The sequence below is a fragment of the Rhamphochromis longiceps genome, linkage group LG4, assembly GCF_057381845.1.
Source record: "Rhamphochromis longiceps isolate RC_006_pf linkage group LG4, R_longiceps_female_GT1.1, whole genome shotgun sequence".
NCBI classification, from domain to species: domain Eukaryota; kingdom Metazoa; phylum Chordata; class Actinopteri; order Cichliformes; family Cichlidae; genus Rhamphochromis; species Rhamphochromis longiceps.
Genome location: NC_140560.1, coordinates 37449079 through 37466904, shown reverse-complemented (window position 1 = coordinate 37466904; position 17826 = coordinate 37449079). Strand labels below are relative to the sequence as shown.

The 17826-nt window shown below is 44.9% G+C and overlaps 1 protein-coding gene across 1 annotated transcript; it reads left to right on the top strand.

The window, feature by feature from the left end:
* Positions 1-3049: 3049 nt before the first annotated feature.
* On the top strand, positions 3050-16711 carry st6galnac2 (ST6 (alpha-N-acetyl-neuraminyl-2,3-beta-galactosyl-1,3)-N-acetylgalactosaminide alpha-2,6-sialyltransferase 2). The gene is given in 6 exon segments (XM_085405374.1): positions 3050-3289; positions 15615-15655; positions 16089-16169; positions 16260-16360; positions 16412-16664; positions 16666-16711. Coding segments are annotated over 6 exon segments (762 nt in total).
* The last annotated feature ends 1115 nt before the right edge of the window (positions 16712-17826 follow it).

Here is a 17826-nt window from a genome sequence, read left to right as displayed (position 1 = left end):
CAGAGACCAGAAAACAAAATCTGTGCAAGCAGCTAAGAAAAGTCCACTTTGCTTTAGATGTGAGCACATTTTAGTTGCCTTTAATTTCATATAGACAGTGTTTTATATAGAATTTACAGTATCATATGTTACTGTACCTGTTCCCATGTGGGTGATGTGGCATTCACTTACCTTTACCTGGACTGCAGCTCCCAAAGAAGACAAACCAAGGAAGCTAACAAATGGTCTGCTTTAGAGAAAATTGTCTTTGGATGTAGAGAGGAATGAACTTTCTAATCTGGTATTATCAGTCGTTAACCTCAATGTTCAGTGTCGGATGTAAATTATTGCTGCATGGAGCAGAATTAACAAAGGATGGAACTGTAGGGTGGTGTTTGTTGGTCTTTCTTGCCCGTTGGCGTTTCCATGACAGCGAGAAGATTTTGTAAGAATCATGAGAGATTATCAGCTAAACCTGCAGACAACCCAGTCCTTCTTTACCTGACATAGAAAACAGCGCCATGTACTGAGGTCGCTGTCTCATTTACACAAAAGGTTTTCTTTGACTGGGCTGAGTCACATGTGGCTGTCACATCCAACTTTTCAGCACAAAAGCTCAAACTACGAACTTTATGAACTAGCTCTAACCAGGCTGGCAGTGCCTGGACATAACCAGGTGCTTTGTGAGTGCCTACGTTTAACCAGCTTGTAAGACTGAATAAAAGAAGGCATCTTCTGTGCCACAGCAGCAAAACATTTGGTTGGGTCTTGGGAAGCTTCAGGTAATTAATGCTGAAACTCATCAGAATGTACCATCAGAAAGGTCAAATGAACAGACTACGGATCAAACTACTAACTCCATACATTTGTCTTTATGTTGGAATAGAGAGGGTACTTGTTCATTCGATTCTACTTTGATATAGTACCCAGTGATATAGTGAGGTCTTTGAAATAATATTGGGACTCATTATTCAGGACCTTATATGTGAGGAGAAGAATTTTAAACCCTATTCTGGATTTAACAGGGAGCCAGTGTGGCAGAAATATGCTCTCTCTTTCTAGTCCCTTTCATGCTTTTTCATTTCAATTCAATTAGATTCAATTTTATTTCTCTAAAGCCAAATCACAACAACAGTCACCTCAAGGCACTTAATACGATAGTGTAAAGAGCCAACAATTATACAGAGAAACCCCAACAATCAGACAACTCCCTGTGAGCAACCACTTTAGAAGTCTTTAAGACATTCCTGCAGTTTAACTCATTGGTGTGTGTTATCTGGCTTCATGGACAGATAGAGCTGCGTGTTAGGTTTATATTGTGGATTGTCATATATGCTTAGTTTTATAGTCGATTGCATAATGGTAGGATGTCTGATCCTTGCAGTCTGCAAAGACTCTGTGTGCCTCCCAGAGCACTCTGGCATGCACACACAACTTGGGGTCATGAGAGAGGTCGTACCTTCTCTTACCGATTTATGGTGTAGGAGGACACCTACTCTGTGTCTGGTTAAGTATAGGAGCCGTTTGTTTAAGTGAACTGCTGGACTCCCTGGCGCAAGTAGGTGTGGGGAGTCTTCACAGGGTCACATCTTAAGATCGAAGCATTAATTAATGGCAGGACTTCTTTGAGCAGTTTTGTAGGAATGGGGTCTAAAAGACACGTTGATGGTTTGGAGGAAGTAATTATTGAAGTTAACTCAGAAAGATCAATTGGAGAAAAAGAGTCTAACTTAACATCAATGGTACTAAGAGTAGCTGTAGATAATATTACATCTGTGGGATGATTACTGGTAATTTTTCTCTAATGGGTAAAATTTTATTGTGAAGAAGTTCATGAAGTCATTACTAGTTAACGTTAAAGGGATGGTTGGCTCAACAGAGCTCTGACTGTTTGTCAGCCTGGCTACAGAGCTGAAGAGAAACCTGGGGTTGTAAATAGATAAAATTAGATAAATAAAGTAAAAGTAACCCTAGTACACCAATTTCATATCACTGGCCTAAAACTTAACAGAAATCCCAGTTAATCCCATTGCCTTCTGTTTGGAGCTTAAAGCTGAAACACTTTCATCTGAAAAAGTAATCCTGAAATCTGTCAAACACAAGTTTCATATATTTGCCTGTTTACAATCTAACACACACAATGAGCGTCACACTGATTTTGTGATTTTGGATGGTCTGTTTTTTCGGTGAATTTACTTTTTTGGTGTCCACTTCTGAGGAGATTCTGTAATTCTGAATGAAACTTGTTCTTTTATAGACGTGTTCAGATTTGCAGATGATCAGTGAAGACATGCATGTAATTAGCAGCACTTGGCTGATACTTACCCTTTTAATTCCTGTGGAAGCAGTAAGGGTGGTCTTAGTTTTTTAAATAATTGAAAGTGCCACATGTGGTAAAAAGTACAGAGAATCGTTGTGATGACAGATGTGCTGAAGAATGTTGTCTGTTGCCTCCCAAGGACAATGACAAGCAGTTATAAAGGTGAGAAATAAAAATGAAAGTGAATCTGAGTCAGAATGCTGTGTTAATGCCAGTGAGTATCTGCTCCAGAAGCTCCATCTTCATCATCCTCTGTCCAGTATATCCTCTCTTCCTCCTCTCCACATGAGCAAACCATCTTATCCTCGCTTCTCTGACGCTGAGCTGTCCTGCTGGACTAATTTCTAATCCTGTGCATGCTGCTCACTCCCAGTGAACTTCTGAACATCTTCAGCTTAGCTTGGCTCGCTCTTGCCTCCTGGTAGGGTCTCAAACATTGAGCGATTAACAAACCCTATGAGCTGAAGAGCCAAAGAACATTTCAACAATTCACCCTGCCCGGGATAGGGTTACTGAGGCTCTGCCCTGCAGCCAGACCCGGGGAGGGTGCCCAAGGGCAAGTGCCTAGGGGCCAAGCCTTAGTCCACGGGGCCCAACTGGGCACAGCCCGAAAAAGGGACATGGGCCCACCCTCCTCTAGGCCCACCACCTGCAGGCGGTGTGGTAGGTGTAGGATACAATGTGTGCTGGGTGGCAGTTGTGGAGACCCTGGTGGCCCGACCCCCGGCTACCTGGAGTAGCGATTTTGACATGGAACGTTACCTCTCTGTGGTAAAGGAGCCTGATCCAGTACGTGAGATTAAGGCGTACCGGCTAGATATAGACGGGCATTGGGAACACCTCGCAGACACCACCATCCACAAGATCTTCAACTCCCTCATCTGGCAGAGCTTCGACAACAGTCCAAGGGAGGCTGGGGACACATGTTCACCACTTCCATTCAGCACCTCCTTTGCTGAAGCTGCTGCACTGAGTTGTGGCTGCAAGGTGGTTAGTGCCTATTGTGGTGCCCGAGTTCTGGTTTAAAAAAATTGATTTCCCAATTCCAATCAATTTTAGCTTGAGTAATGCGATATCGATTCATTAAATCCTGAATCAATTTTTAAATATAAATCCATTTTGCCAGAAACGTCAGAATCTCAGTTTAAAACTATTTCAACAACCACCAAACAGCTACGACCCAGTTGTATAAATCAGTGATACTCAGCCCTGTTCCCCATCAAAGACTGGACTTCACCTATCTCACCATCTTATGTATATATTTTTCACTGTATGATAAAGTCTTGTTAAGAAACAGTTTGCTTAAGTCCCAATAATGCACTGGTCTGCTGGCCCATGACAAACAACCTTGAAAGAGTAGTTGTCAAACAGCTAACAGATCATCTGCAGAGGATTGGCTCCACAGTGAAAATTATAAATAAAGTTTTACAGTTTAGAGCAAAATGTCAATCTCTGCAAAATTCTATATATTTATAATTTAGCTATTTGTATATATTAGAGCTTTTTCTTCTATTTTGTAACTTTTTTTTTCTTTTTTTTTTGCCTGTCCCATTTGGTTCTTTAGCCATCAGAATTGTTGTCTGAAGACCAACAAGGATACCCAATGGATTTACTTTGCCAAATGGATCATCGTGGCATTGCCGTATTGGTCCATTTGGTCGATCTTTGTTTTTATTATTTATTATATTTTATTTTCAGATGTTACAGACGGGACAGACATGAGTGAGGGATAGGAAAGGGAGAGAGAAAGAGGAAGGAAAGGAAAAACAGAAGGGGAGAGGGACAGTGAGAAAGGGGGGGAGAAAAAAAATAAAAATCTCCTGGATCACCTGTTGAGAGAAGAATAGAAAACAAGCAAAAAAACAAAGCAACATACTAAACACAACACCATCGCATTAATCTAGCTAAGTGTAAACAGCAGTAAATACTAAATATTCAATGTTGTTGTGCAGCACGCAGGACAGATGTGCTTCGAAGTAGCAGCCAAGAAAGGTGTAATTTGGGTCTACGAGCAGTGAACACCCGTGTGCATACCTGTGTGGATCAGCGCGCTTGTATTCCAAAGGTTTCTCCATGTAACGATCTGCTAGGGAGTGTGGGGGGGCCACAGCCCCGTCCTCCAGGGTGTGAAGCGGGTATGGAGGAGATCAAAACTCCAGACATCCAGAGGCCCCCAGAACACAAGAGACCAAGGAAGACCAACAGAGGGGCAGCCGCGCCACTGTCCCAGTAAGAGCTGAGGAGAGTCCCAGATGAGGGCTCACTCAGCAGCCGCGGAGCAGAAGCCAGGGGGAGTTGCAGTGACGCGCCCGTGAGCTCCGCCGGCCGCCAGCTGTGCCTGAGTGACCGAGCCCCAGGCCGAGAGGCCGGGGGCACCCCACCCCCGAAGTGGCCCGAGCGAGCCCCAGGCTCCAGGCCCCGATAAGCGGCCGCCAAGGAGTGAGCCGGTGTGTACCCGGACGCCCATCCCCAGACACAAAGAACCACCAACGCACCGATGTCTGAGGGAGTCCGCCACTGGCAGGGGAAGTGGTGGTGGGGGGAGATAGGCCTCCAAACCTTGGAGGGCCTGAGATGTCCCCAGAGAGGTGGCGCCTGATACCCAACCTGACATATAGACACAGACATACAGGCACACACAGACACAGACATCCATTCCCACCCCCATGCTCTCATATGCACTTACTCCACACTCAACCAACGTGGAGACAGACATAAAGAGACGTTGTACACACGATCACACTCCCCAAGCGTACTCTACAAACCGGGTCTAGGTGCCCCCGCCCCTGGAGGGGGGAACTGCACCCAGACCCAGGTGCTGTTACCCTTTTCCCTGCGGTGGGGAGAGGCAGACCACCCCGACTCCGCAGTAGCAGGGAGGCCCCACACTCCAGACCGCAGTCGGACGGCCAACTCCTCCTCCTAGCCCCCCCGCTCCAGCAGGTCACAGAGAATGGGGGTGAGAGAAGACTCCAAACCTCCCTCCACCCGCTCATTGTAATGTTGATGCATATGTGTTCTAAGGTGCATTTAAAACCCAGGAGGGCTTGGAGCTACCTGCCAAGGAGCAGCAGGTAAGTGCATGGTCCCTCCTGCTAGCCCTCAATGTCTACGTGTATTTAACATTGAGAGGTGGGCAACGACGCCAGGGGTGAGGTGTACACCCTGATGGTAATTTGGAGATGGAGATGGGGAGGGAAGGAAGGGAGGGGCAGGTAACCCCTCCCTGGGGCCAGCTCCCCCGCTGACCCCAGTAGGCACTCCCACACTCCGCGACCCGCCAGGGAAAGGGGGCCCAGGCCCATCCAGACCGGGGCCCAGTGCAGCAGCGCCTCCCGGCCCCACAGAGCCCGGGACAGTCCACCCAACCCCACCACAGAGAAAACTGCACCCACCCCACCATCCACTCATCTTCCAGACTACATAAGACAGTAAACGCCCAGGCTGAGATCTTCCTCCACCTCTCCTGTATCTCCCCCTCCTGCAGAGAGTTCCTGAAGAGAAGAAAGCTCCTGCAAGATGTGACCATCTCCCCCACCAGTTGAAGAGCCCCCCAGGTGGCTCGACGCACTATTTTGTAACTTTGTAATATTTTGTATTATTTCATTTAGTTCTTATTGTCTTGGAGCAGCTGTGACCACATAATTGTTTTTGCGATCAATGAAGCATCCTGATTCTGATTCCATGTCTGTACTTAAAATACTTTTGGTGATAAATCACTTATAACGGTGCGTGCTCAGGGAAGCATCGCCTTATTTACTGAGGATTTCAGGCATTTCAGCAGGTCCCTCTGCCTCTGTTGTCACTTTTGATTTTTCACACTGTTTTGTGCCTGGGCTGTACAGTTTAACAAAGATAAAGGAGGATAGTTAGAGGTAGAGTAGTGCCCCATAATGGCAAGGTCGGGGGTTCGAATCCACTGAATGGCTACCCTGAGCAAGGTACCGTCCCTACACACTGCTCCCCGGGCGCTGGATTGGTGGCGAGGAATTTCCCCACAAGGATCAATAAAGTATTAAAAGGAAAAAAAGACACATATGCCCCCAGCAATGGTGAACACTGTGTGCCAGGGCAGCCTGGGAATGGCTCCTAGTCTGTGACATTTTGTGGTTTTTCTTTGAAAAATTGCTTTTCATACATGGTGCAGGGTCCCGTTTTCTGCATCATGCGGTGCCCTGCAGAGTAGAGGTGGTGTCAGAGATTTACAGTTAACAAACAGTCAGGTGAATAATCAACACTGAGACACTCGATACTGATTTATTTTTATAGGTTACATCGTCAATATGTATTTTGACGATGTAACCTATTTTGATGCTTGACATTCGTTCAGTTCAATAAAATCCATGTGGATTGTGTGAAATGGGTGTGGTGGTGTTGGGAAAAAGCCTCTTTTAGGCCTGAGGTTTCCCTGTGCATTATGTTTCTGGCAAATCATGCATGTTCTGATAAACTCTTGTGCTGAAGCTTCGAAATTTTGAGTATAGAAGTGTTTGGGGAGGATACTCATCATTCCACCCCTTGACAAATGCGTTAAGCTATAATGCAACTGTCTCATGCAGGGATCTTGGTAATATTGGTTTGCCATTGCAAGTCATTAAGTCATCCTGTAGCTGCGCCCCACATTTCAGCCACTTCTTTTGCTCTGCGATGGGTGCGGCTTTCTGTTCATCTTTAAGTACATCAAGTGGTATTAGCTGTGAAGTTTCAGACATTAAAGTATGTATTGGGTGCTGTGCGGCCTTCTTCGCGGCTTGGCCTGCGAAGTTATTGCCTTTAGTAATTTCTGAATTATCTTTTTTGGTGTGCAACGCATATTGACTGTCAGTGTAAATATTTATATCTTGACCTTTGCGCAGCGTGCACATATGACAGCCGTTAGTTCTGCACTCTGTGCTGAAAAAGAGGAAGCTAAAGGTTTCACTTCTAAAACGGTGTCTGCTGTGGTTACTGCATAACCTACACAGTTTCGCCCGAGACTATTTTTGAACGCTGAACCGTCTTACAAAGATGTTAACGAAACCAGCTTGTGGTGTCCATTCTATTTTATCTTTCAGTGCTAGATAACACACACCAATGAGTTAAACTGCAGGAATGTCTTAAAGACATAAAGACCTGGATGGCCGCTAACTTTCTGCTTCTTAATTCAGATCAAACTGAGGTTATTGTACTCGGCCCTGAAAAGCTTAGAAATATGGTCTCTAAGCAGATTCTTACTCTGGATGGCATTACCTTGGCCTCCAGTAACACTGTGAGGAACCTTGGAGTCATTTTTGACCAGGACATGTCCTTCAACTCACATATTAAACAAATATGTAAGACTGCTTTCTTCCATTTGTGCAACATCTCTAAAGTTAGAAATATCCTGTCTCAGAGTGATGCTGAAAAACTAGTTCATGCATTTATTACTTCCAGGCTGCACAACTGTAATTCATATCTTCATCACATTCACGTCAGTGTGTAGCAGGAACCTGCCCACAGCTCATGAATGTCAGCAGATTACTTTTCACACTCAGCTCTGCTAACAGACGTGTACTTTTGTACGATGATTAAATGATTAAAATGCTTATTTTGTTTGCTATAGTCTCAGATTATTCATATCGCAAATATTGAATGTAGCTTATCTTTTTACACGTTCTGTAAAATGAATGAACACAGACATCAAAAAGGTGTTGAAATGATTCTGAAGAACGTCTCAGCTCTCCCCTGAAATTCAGATGAAAAACGGCACAGTGTTTGTTTTGCTGCAGCAGATAAATTGACCTTTAGCTGTGGTATTGAAGTGAGTTTAATTACTCTGTCTGTACTTGTCTTTGCCCTTTTTCCAGGGAAGTGTGTTAACATGTCAGAGTCATGTGACTGAATAAACCTACCTGTGAGAACAAAGACAACCATGTCCTGCAGAACACTTTTAATAACCATCCATGTAAGACCCAAAAGGCCGACATTGTTCCGTCAGTGCTGCTGGTTTCAGTCTTTGTGCAAATGTTCTGTTTACACGGTTGGAAACCTGCAGTAAAAGTAAAGCACCACTTATTCTCTGTGATCTTTGGTCCTCCATCAAATCAAAAGCACTCCAATTTATGTACATGAAGGCAAATTATTCCATACGTGCTTCATGAACTGTCCTTGTGTGTGTACATTAAAAAAGCATTTTGTGTCTGTGTTGTTGCAGACTGTTACACAGTCAGCTGATTCAAACCACACGTCTCAGTTCTGTCTTGAAATTCAGATGAAAAACAGTTTCTTCAGTTCACAGAGCATGGCAGGATTCTTTACTCCTACAGATAAAATCTTTAGTCGTTGCAAGAAAAAAATATTTTTAGGCCGTGTCTGTGCTTGCCTTTGGGCTTTCAGAGAAGTGTATCAGCATACCGAACTCTACATGCAAGAACAAACACAAATATTTCCTGCACACTTTTTCTTTCCTTTTAAGAACACCCAGCTGCTCGCACTGAACATGCAGGTTGACGCTGACGAGGCTTTCACTGTCGGAAGCTCTGGTTTGAAACATGTTTCATGTAAAAAAGCAGTTTGTTGAGTCTTTAATGAGCAGCAGAACAGAAATGACCTGCATGCAGCACTTTGTGTTCGGACTGTTTGAGGCAGAGCAAAGAAGACTGAGTGAGGGCTGCTTTAGAGCCTAACTGTGTGTGTCAAACCAGAATCACAAACTCTGCATTGATGCCCACAGGGAAGCTGTTTATCTGCAGCTGCTGAAGCTGCAGGATGAAAGACCCTCGGTAGGAGGAGGGAGGAAGGAACTCCTGTGATGCTCAGAGGAGCAGTGAGCCGTCCTGACTGAGCGCGCTCCTCTCCTCACTTCTGATAACCCCCTCCTCTCTGATGGTCCAGCTCCTCCCCAGCACTGAGCCCGCCTCCTGGTTTGAGGATGTGGGACTCTGAGGAGCAGTGCAGCTGTTTACTGAACGTCTGCCCTCTGGCGGCCACAGGAGAAACTACACCTGCTGGTCTGTCTGGGTTTGAAACGTCTGACACAGGCTGAGGTCAAAGGGTGAAGTGACCTGAAGTGTCTGCAGCCACGATGAGGGCTGATCCACATCAGCTTCTGTGATCAACATAGCTGAGACTTATTTCACTTCCATTTGTAAATGCTAAAAGCAAAATGTGTCAAGATGTGTCAATTTGAACACAATTAATGTGTCTGCTTCTTTAATGATGTGTTAAATATGTACATTTCATTTTTTTTAAACGGGAGAAAAAGATGTGTACAGTTGGCATATTATCATTTATTACAAGCTGAATAAACAACAGTTTTCAGAATCTTCTAAATTAAAATAAATTCAGTGTTAACCAAGGCTGTGCAGTGGTGCCTCGCTATAACGCGGGTTGTCTTTAGAACGTAACTCTTTCTTTTCTTTCTTTTCTTTCCTTCTTCCTGTTAAAAGGGAGTTTTTCCTTCCCGCTGTCACCAAAGTGCTGCTCACAGGGGGTCATATGATTGTTGGGTTTGTCTCTGTACCTATGAAGCGACTTTTGTTGTGATTTGGCTCTATATCAATAAAATTGAATTGAATTGAACTCCCGCGATAAATGAGGGACCCCTGTATTACTAAATGCCAAAACAATTTCTATTTGACAGAATCAAACAGAATTAATATCTGGCTAACTTTCTAACTCTAGATTGTTAAATGTCAAAAATAGAATAGATAAGATAAGATAAGATAAGATAAGATAAGATAACCTTTATTAGTCCCACACGTGGGAAATTTGTTTTGTCACAGCAGGAAGTGGACAGTGCAAAAGTTATGAGGCAAAAATTAGAATACAATAAGAATAAATACAGTACACAACTGTACAGAATAGAATAAAATAAATATACAATAAGATAAAAATAGAATACAAATACAAATACTATATACAACTGAGTAAAAATACAACGATGACAGAAAGGATTATTGCACTTAGTATTATTGCATATGTATGGATGTGTGTGCTTGATCAGTTAAAGTCTTTATTATGGAGTCTGACAGCAGTGGGGAGGAAAGACCTGCGAAATCTCTCCGTCCCACACCGTGGGTGCCGCAGTCTCCCACTGAAGGAGCTGCTCAGTGCTGTCACAGTCTGCTGCATGGGGTGGGAGATGTTGTCCAACAGGGATGACAGCTTAGCCGCCGTTCTCCTGTCACTCACCACCTCCACTGGGTCCAGAGGGCATCCTAGAACAGAGCTGGCCCTTCGGATCACCCTGTTCAGTCTCTTCCTGTCCCCAGCAGAGATGCTGCCGCCCCAGCAGACCACGCCATAAAAGATAGCAGAAGCCACAACAGAGTCATAGAAGGTCTTCAGGAGTGGGCCCTCCACTCCAAACGACCTGAGTCTCCGCAGCAGGTACAACCTGCTCTGCCCTTTCCTGTAGAGGGCGTCTGAGTTATGAGTCCAGTCCAGTCTATTGTTCAGATGAACACCAAGGTACCTGTAGCTGTCCACAGCCTCAATGTCCATACCCTGGATGTTCAGTGGTTGCAGTGGAGAATGCTTGTGCCTGCGGAAGTCTACCACCAGTTCCTTGGTTTTACTGGCGTTGATCTGGAGGTAGTTCTGCTGGCACCAGTCCACAAAGTCTTGGGTCAGACCTCTGTACTCCTTGTCGTCCCCATCAGTGATGAGGCCGACTATTGCAGAGTCATCAGAGAACTTCTGCAGGAAGCACTGGGTGGAGTTGTGGGAGAAGTCTGCAGTGTAGATGGTGAAGAGGAACGGAGCCAGAACCGTTTCCTGTGGGCCCCCGTACTGCAGACGACCCTGTCCGACACACAGCCCTGAGTCCTCACATACTGTGGTCGGTCGGTGAGGTAGTCCAGGATCCAGGTAGTGAGGTGATGGTCCACTCCAGAGTTCACCAGCTTGTCCTTTAGAACCGAGGGAAGAATAGTGTTGAAGGCACTGGAGAAATCAAAGAACATGATTCTCACAGTGCTTCCAGCGGTCTCCAGGTGAGCGAGGGAACGATGTAGGAGGTGAATGACGGCATCATCCGCTCCAATGCCAGGCTGGTAGGCAAACTGAAGTGGGTCCAGTGATGAGCTTATTAGGCGCCGAAGCTGAGCCAGGACCAACCGCTCCAGGGTCTTCATCAGGTGGGATGTCAGAGCCACCGGCCTGTAGCTGTTGAGGTCCTTGGGGCGTGAAGTCTTTGGCACTGGTACAACACAGGAGGTTTTCCAGAGCTGTGGGACTCTTCCCAACCTCAGGCTCAGGTTGAAGAGGTGCTCCATCACCCCACACAGTTGGTCCGCGCAGGACCTGACGACCCTCGAGCTGATGCCATCTGGGCCCGCTGCCTTCTTGCCATTAATCCTCCTCAGTTCCCTCCTAACCTGGGTGGTTGAGAGACAGGCTGGAGCCTTGTGTTGAGTGTGTATTGGATGCTGTTGTTGGGGGTGGGGGGGAGTGAGCAGGGTGAATAGAGGAGGTGTGAAGTGTCTGAGGTGGAGCAGCAGCAGTGGGGGTGGGTGAGTCTGCAGCCGATGTTGCAGACTGCCTCATGGCTGAATCAAATCTGTTGAAGAAATGATTCAGTTCATTTGCCCACCTCACATCCCTCCCAGGCAGAGAGTTCTGCTGTTTGTGGCCTGAGATGGTTCTGAGGCCTCTCCAGACTTCACCAACGTTGTTTTGTTGAAGCTGGTTCTCCATCTTCTGCCTGTAGCTGTCCTTCCCATTCCTTATCAGTCCCCTCAGCTCTCTCTGCACCCTTTTCAACTCCTCTTTGTCTCTGGATTTGAAGGCCCTCCTCTTCTGCTTGAGGACGGTTTTAATTTCTGGGGTAATCCAAGGTTTGTTGTTGGAGAAACACCGTACAGTCCTGGTAGGTACAGTGTTATCCACACAGAAGTTTATATAGTCAGTAATGCATGTAGTAAGGCTGTCGATGTCCTCTCCATGGTCGTCACAGATCACCTCCCACACAGTCGACTCAAAACAATCCTTAAGAGCCTCCTCGCTCTCCTCTGACCATCTCTGTACTGTGCGGGTGGCTGGTGGCTCCCTGCGCACTAAGGGCTCATACACAGGGACAAGGTGCACCAGGTTGTGATCAGATCTGCCCAGGGGAGGGAGAGGTGATGAACTGTATGCCTCTTCTGCATTGGCATACAGTAAGTCCAGTGTTTTATTGACTCTGGTTGGGCAGGTCACATACTGGGTGAAGGTGGGCAGTGTGGAGTCCAGTGAGGCATGATTGAAGTCCCCTGATATTATGAGAAGGGCTCTCGGAGATTGTGTTTGCAGTCTGCTGACCACAGAGTGGAGAGAGTCACAGGCTGCATCCGCGTTGGCCGAGGGGGGGACATACGCTGTTATCGCGATAACATGCGAGAACTCCCGGGGCAGGTAGTACGGACGCATGCTAACGGCTAACAGCTCAATGTCTCTGCTGCAGAGTTGCTCTTTTACAGTGATGTGCCCAGGGTTACACCATCTGTCATTCACAAAAACTGCCAGTCCCCCTCCTTTCCTCTTACCGAATAGAATAGAAAAACAAAAAATAGTGCAGTTATCATAAATATGCTCTGAAATAATCATGTCCAGAAAATACATGAATGCAATTCTTTCAAAGGTAACAGTTGTCATCTTCAACAAATTGTAAACATTCAACAAATGTGCAGTTGCATGCAAACAGAAAAACATTTTTACATTTTGGCAAATATACCATCCAGGTTGTGTTCAAATACAGCTTATTTGTATCAAAGCTTGTCGTTATATATATAAAGTGGAAAATCAGAAATTTCAGCACATATAAGCAGTTCATATTCGTTTGATCTTTCTGCTGCATAAAAATGGTCCTCGAAGCAGCTGACATTCAGAATCCTCACAAACATGAAGACAGACTCATTAACAGCCTGTGGCAAGACATGAGTGACTTCACCAAACAAAGGCTCTCCTCTAAAGTCTCTTACAGTGTTGGGGAGTAACGGAGTACATGTACCGCCGTTACCTATTTAAAATACGAAATATGAGCATAGCTGGACTGGCCCGGTGGGCCGATGGTGATTTTTCGTTTTTATGGGCCGATGGGGTTTTTTTTTCCGTTTTTTCCGTAACGGTGTAAACAGTGAAAGGTGGAGGATTGGCCAGATGAAGGGAGGTGTGTAAAATAACTCAGTTGTTTGGTGGTGGCTATGGCAGAGCTTCCACAGATTCAGTAACATTAGCAAGTGGTGGAGGCAGCAGATGCAACACGCTGGCAGGTGGATGAGGGAAAGGCAGGAGCAGAGACCCGAGGCGGTGAACTGAACTTCAGGTAAGAAGTTATGACCTGCAGTCTCTCTGGTCAGATATAAACCAGGTTTAGGTGGAGTTTATTTTTGTTGTGCTGACTTTTTACAGTCAGTTACAATAACTCGTACTGCGTGAGCTAGCATGACGGAGTTTATATACAGCTGGGCGGGTGCTGTGATGTTACTGATAGTGAACTTTATTTATCTTATTTTATTCATAAGGTTAATTATTAGAGTTTCCAACCGTCCTGTAAAAAACTGAATCGTCTGCATTCAGAGAAAATATTACCCGTGTCATGTTGAGCTGAAAAAGAACAGTTTGTCCAGGACTTCAGCTGCAATGAAAAAGACACAAAGCTGGAGTTATTCTGTCTTTGCTGCACAGCTGCCTCTTCTCCTCTCATCCTCCCCCCTCTCTCTCCTGTTTCTACTTCAATCATGAAACTGATCAATGATCAGCTGATCGGCTCTCTTGTTTGTTTATCGCTCACTTTGCGCCAGAAAGAGGAAACCAGCTGTCATGGTCCTGGGTCTTTTGACCCAGCGTTTTAAGTTTGAGTTTATTTTGTTCATTAGGTTATCTAAGTTCATTTGGTTATTAGACTCCTTGTGTTTTCTTCCCCTGTATTTAAGCTTCCCCTCACCCTTCGTGTTTCATGCTGCATGTCTTATGTTATCAAGTTTGTATTATCATGCCTAAGTGTTTCTAGTTCTTATTATTTCCCCCTCCGTTTCCAACCATGTTAAATCTCCCCTGCTCTTCATGCGTTTCATGTCTGTGTCTTACGTTGTCAAGTTCTGGTTGTCGTGTCTAAGTCTGCATGTTTCCTGTTTTATTTTGAAAAGGGGTCTTGTGTTCTGTGCTCATGCGGTTAGTTTTACTCTTGCCTGTGCATCATTATGTTTATCCTAGTCAGCTGTTTCCTCATGTGTCTCCACTTCCCCTAATCACCTCCTGTGTATTTAAGTCCTCTGTTTTCAGTGTGTGATTGTTCAGGTCGTCTGTTGTCCACGCCATGTTTCCGATGCCATGCTTCCAAGTTTCTTGTCTAGGTTTTTCTTATTGTTTGTTTAGATTCCCCAGTTTAGGTTTGTGTTAATTTTGCTTCAGTTTGCCTTGCCCTTTGTTTGTACCTTTTCTACCAGCCATATTAAACGGCTCGCCTTTTGTTAACATTCCAAGTTCTGTTCCCTGTTCCTTGGAGTCTGCGTTTTGGGTCCTTTTCTCAATTCATACAGTCTGCCCTCGCCAGACTGTGACACCAGCGGATGTCGTGCTAAACAACAGCAGCACGTTTAAGCTTGATCAGCTGTTGTTAGAATTTATTTAATATTAATTTCTAGTATCAGCTGATGTTTGCTGGAGCCACAGCTGTAAAGCTGCTGGTCATGATGTCGGTTTGGATATGTGGTGAGAGGGAAACATGAAGATGAAACCAGGAGATGTCCTTACTGAACCATCAGAGCTGTGATGGAGAAACAGGTTTACCTTTTAGGTGACATGGATGAGTTGAAGTTATGAACTGTTTCTGAGAGACAAATAACACCAGGATCCTTTTTTATGTAGCTGACAGCTGGTAACTGTGCAGGGGCGGGTCTAGCAAAGTGTTGCCAGGGGGGCATGTAGGGCATTAACAGGGAAAGGTGGGCACAAAGAAATACTTTCTTATTCTCATTTAAAATGTCTCGCTTTTAATAAATAATTATCTGAATCTTACAACAAACGTTTTCATCAATGCATAGAAATCCATTATTGTACATAGTAATTTTTTTAAGGTCCCATCATAATTTCTTCAGTAAGTACTGTACATGATGCCAGTATTTTCCCACACTTTCTAGATTCTGCACCAGTGCTGTGTGTAAAATGCCATCAAAAAGTCAGTTAAGTTTTATTCTTTCTCAGCTGTCTTTCTGTCTCCTTTCACTTTTTAAAGGTTGCCATGTCAGAAAAAATATTTTTGATGTGGCAAATGAATGGTTTATGAAAATATATCTAAATCTGTCATCAGTAATCAGTAATGACCATGTCTCACCTCTTCTCTGTCTTAATTTCAGGTTTTCACCGTGTGTTGTAGATAGTTCAGGAGGTTAACTCGACCAAGCAGTCTGCTTCCAGGTACTGTTTAGAATAGCAGAACAGGGAGGATGGTGTAGGTTTAAGTTTATTAGACTGATGCATGTATACCAACAAGACCGGTCTGGGTCCTTCTGCAGGTCCGTGAAGCTTCAGGTGTTTTCGGTCCAGATTACAGACAGAGGAACAGAAACAGTCATTTTATTACTTTTTTCAGTCGTGCTTGTGCTCGGCTCTTCAAAATAAAGTTTCATCTCTTTGCGTTCACATGGCTCAGCGACACACTGATGATGTGACGATGTGATCAGACATGTTCCTGATGTCATTCCTGTGAAGGAGTGAAGGAGTTGTCATGACGGTGTGTCACCTGCAGGTGGCGACGTTGGCTCATGCTGGCCGTGCTGAGCAGAGCTGATGCTCTCACTGAGTTTTTGTTGTGCTGCTGTCACTAAACCAGATCTGCTGTTTCCTGCAGACCCTGGGAGCATTTTGGCCACCAAGCAGCTGAAAACTTCAGGTTCCTCCACCCAGGCTTCATCTCCTACGTGACACACAAGTAAAGCACCACCTGTGATGAATTATCAATCATCTGAAATCGGGCCGGTGGGACGCTCGGGTTAAAATAACATCTCCGCTTCTTTCTCAGTTTCCTGTCGTCGCCTCGGCTGGCTGATGTCAGGGTTCGTGAGACGTACATGCTGAGCACCGGTGCTCTGATGCTGATGTGGGACTTCCACTCTCTGATGATGTAATCATCTTTCACGTTGATGTTCAATAAACGTCCATAAATCGTTTCAGTGGGTTTAGGGATCATTACCTCCTCGTCCTCAAGAATGCTGCACCTTATTTTAAAAAGTTCAAACCCACATCAGGTGTCAAAGACTGAAACCTGGGGGACTTCCTGTTTGTCCTGCAGGTTTCTGCCTTCGGTTTCCTCACAAGGAAGGAACTATGCCTCATTCTCCGATCATTACTACGACTCTGTCTGGAGGCCTCTGAACTTCTACGCCAACCACGACCCGCCGATGGAGGGCCAGCTGTGGGAGGAGCTATCGTCAGAGGATCATCATGCTGTACCAGAGGAGCGCAGACAGCTGAGGGAGGTGCAGAAGCGGCTCTGCTCCTGGTCTGGTTTTTGTGGGGACCTAAAACCTTCTCACTGTTTTATGCTTTAGTGTTTCCTAAAGAGAAACAAAAACTTTCACATTCAGGTTTTTCTTTGTTTTGCTCCAGAATATATTTAGAGAAGAAAATTGTGAAAAATTAAGGAGGATCCATGATTTCTCATCTCGTCTCACCTGTCCTATTTTATTCTATTTTATCTGATCCTATTCCATTGCTTTTGTCTTAATTTTTGATGCACTTAACTTGTACTGTCCATTTTCTGCTGCGACAAAATAATTTCCCACATATGGGACTAAGAAAACTTTATCTTATCTTTCCTCTTTACAAAAACGCTGATGCCTTTATGAGATTACAGAAATCATCTGAACTGCAGGTTCCTGCAGACACAGAATATTTCTGTCACACAGAGGAAAACTATAAAGAAGGCGAACGTTGGTTTCTGCCATACTGCACTATGCATTACTATAGTAACCTCAAAGAGCCATATTATTGGTCAGATCATTAAAGTTGCTCCAAAAGGCTGCTACTCCTGGTCCAGTGGTCCAGTTCAGGTAAAGCTAGCAAACAGCTGGCAGCTACATCCGCCTGTGCCGCCATCCACCTGCCAGTCATAGAGGCCACGCCCCTAAAAACACAAACTTTGATACAATTTAAACAGGTGAGTTATAAATACGTCATCATTTTTAATTATCTACAGAGGATAACGTGTTTGTTTCTGCTGTAAACTTTTGACATGGGAGTCTATGGGAACTGACTCACTGCTGCCTCTGCTGGGCGTCAGAGGAACTGCAGCTTTTGGTGCTTCATTTTTCTATTTTACTTTTTTTCTAATTAGTTATATAAATATTTTCAGCCTTGTTTAGCTCCTCCTATTTAAGTGTCAGATATAAACGTGGAGCGGGTGAAGGAAAGATGAAAGTGAAGAATAAATGCTGGACTGTGTAACGGAGTGATGATGAAGTTCATAACACGATCAAACACAAAACACGGCTTTGACTTAAATCCTTCACTGTTTCTGTGAAGTGAGGAGTAACGCTAGGAGGGTCTCAAGTTTTCCTCAGTGTACCGAAGCAGAGGCAGAACCCAAC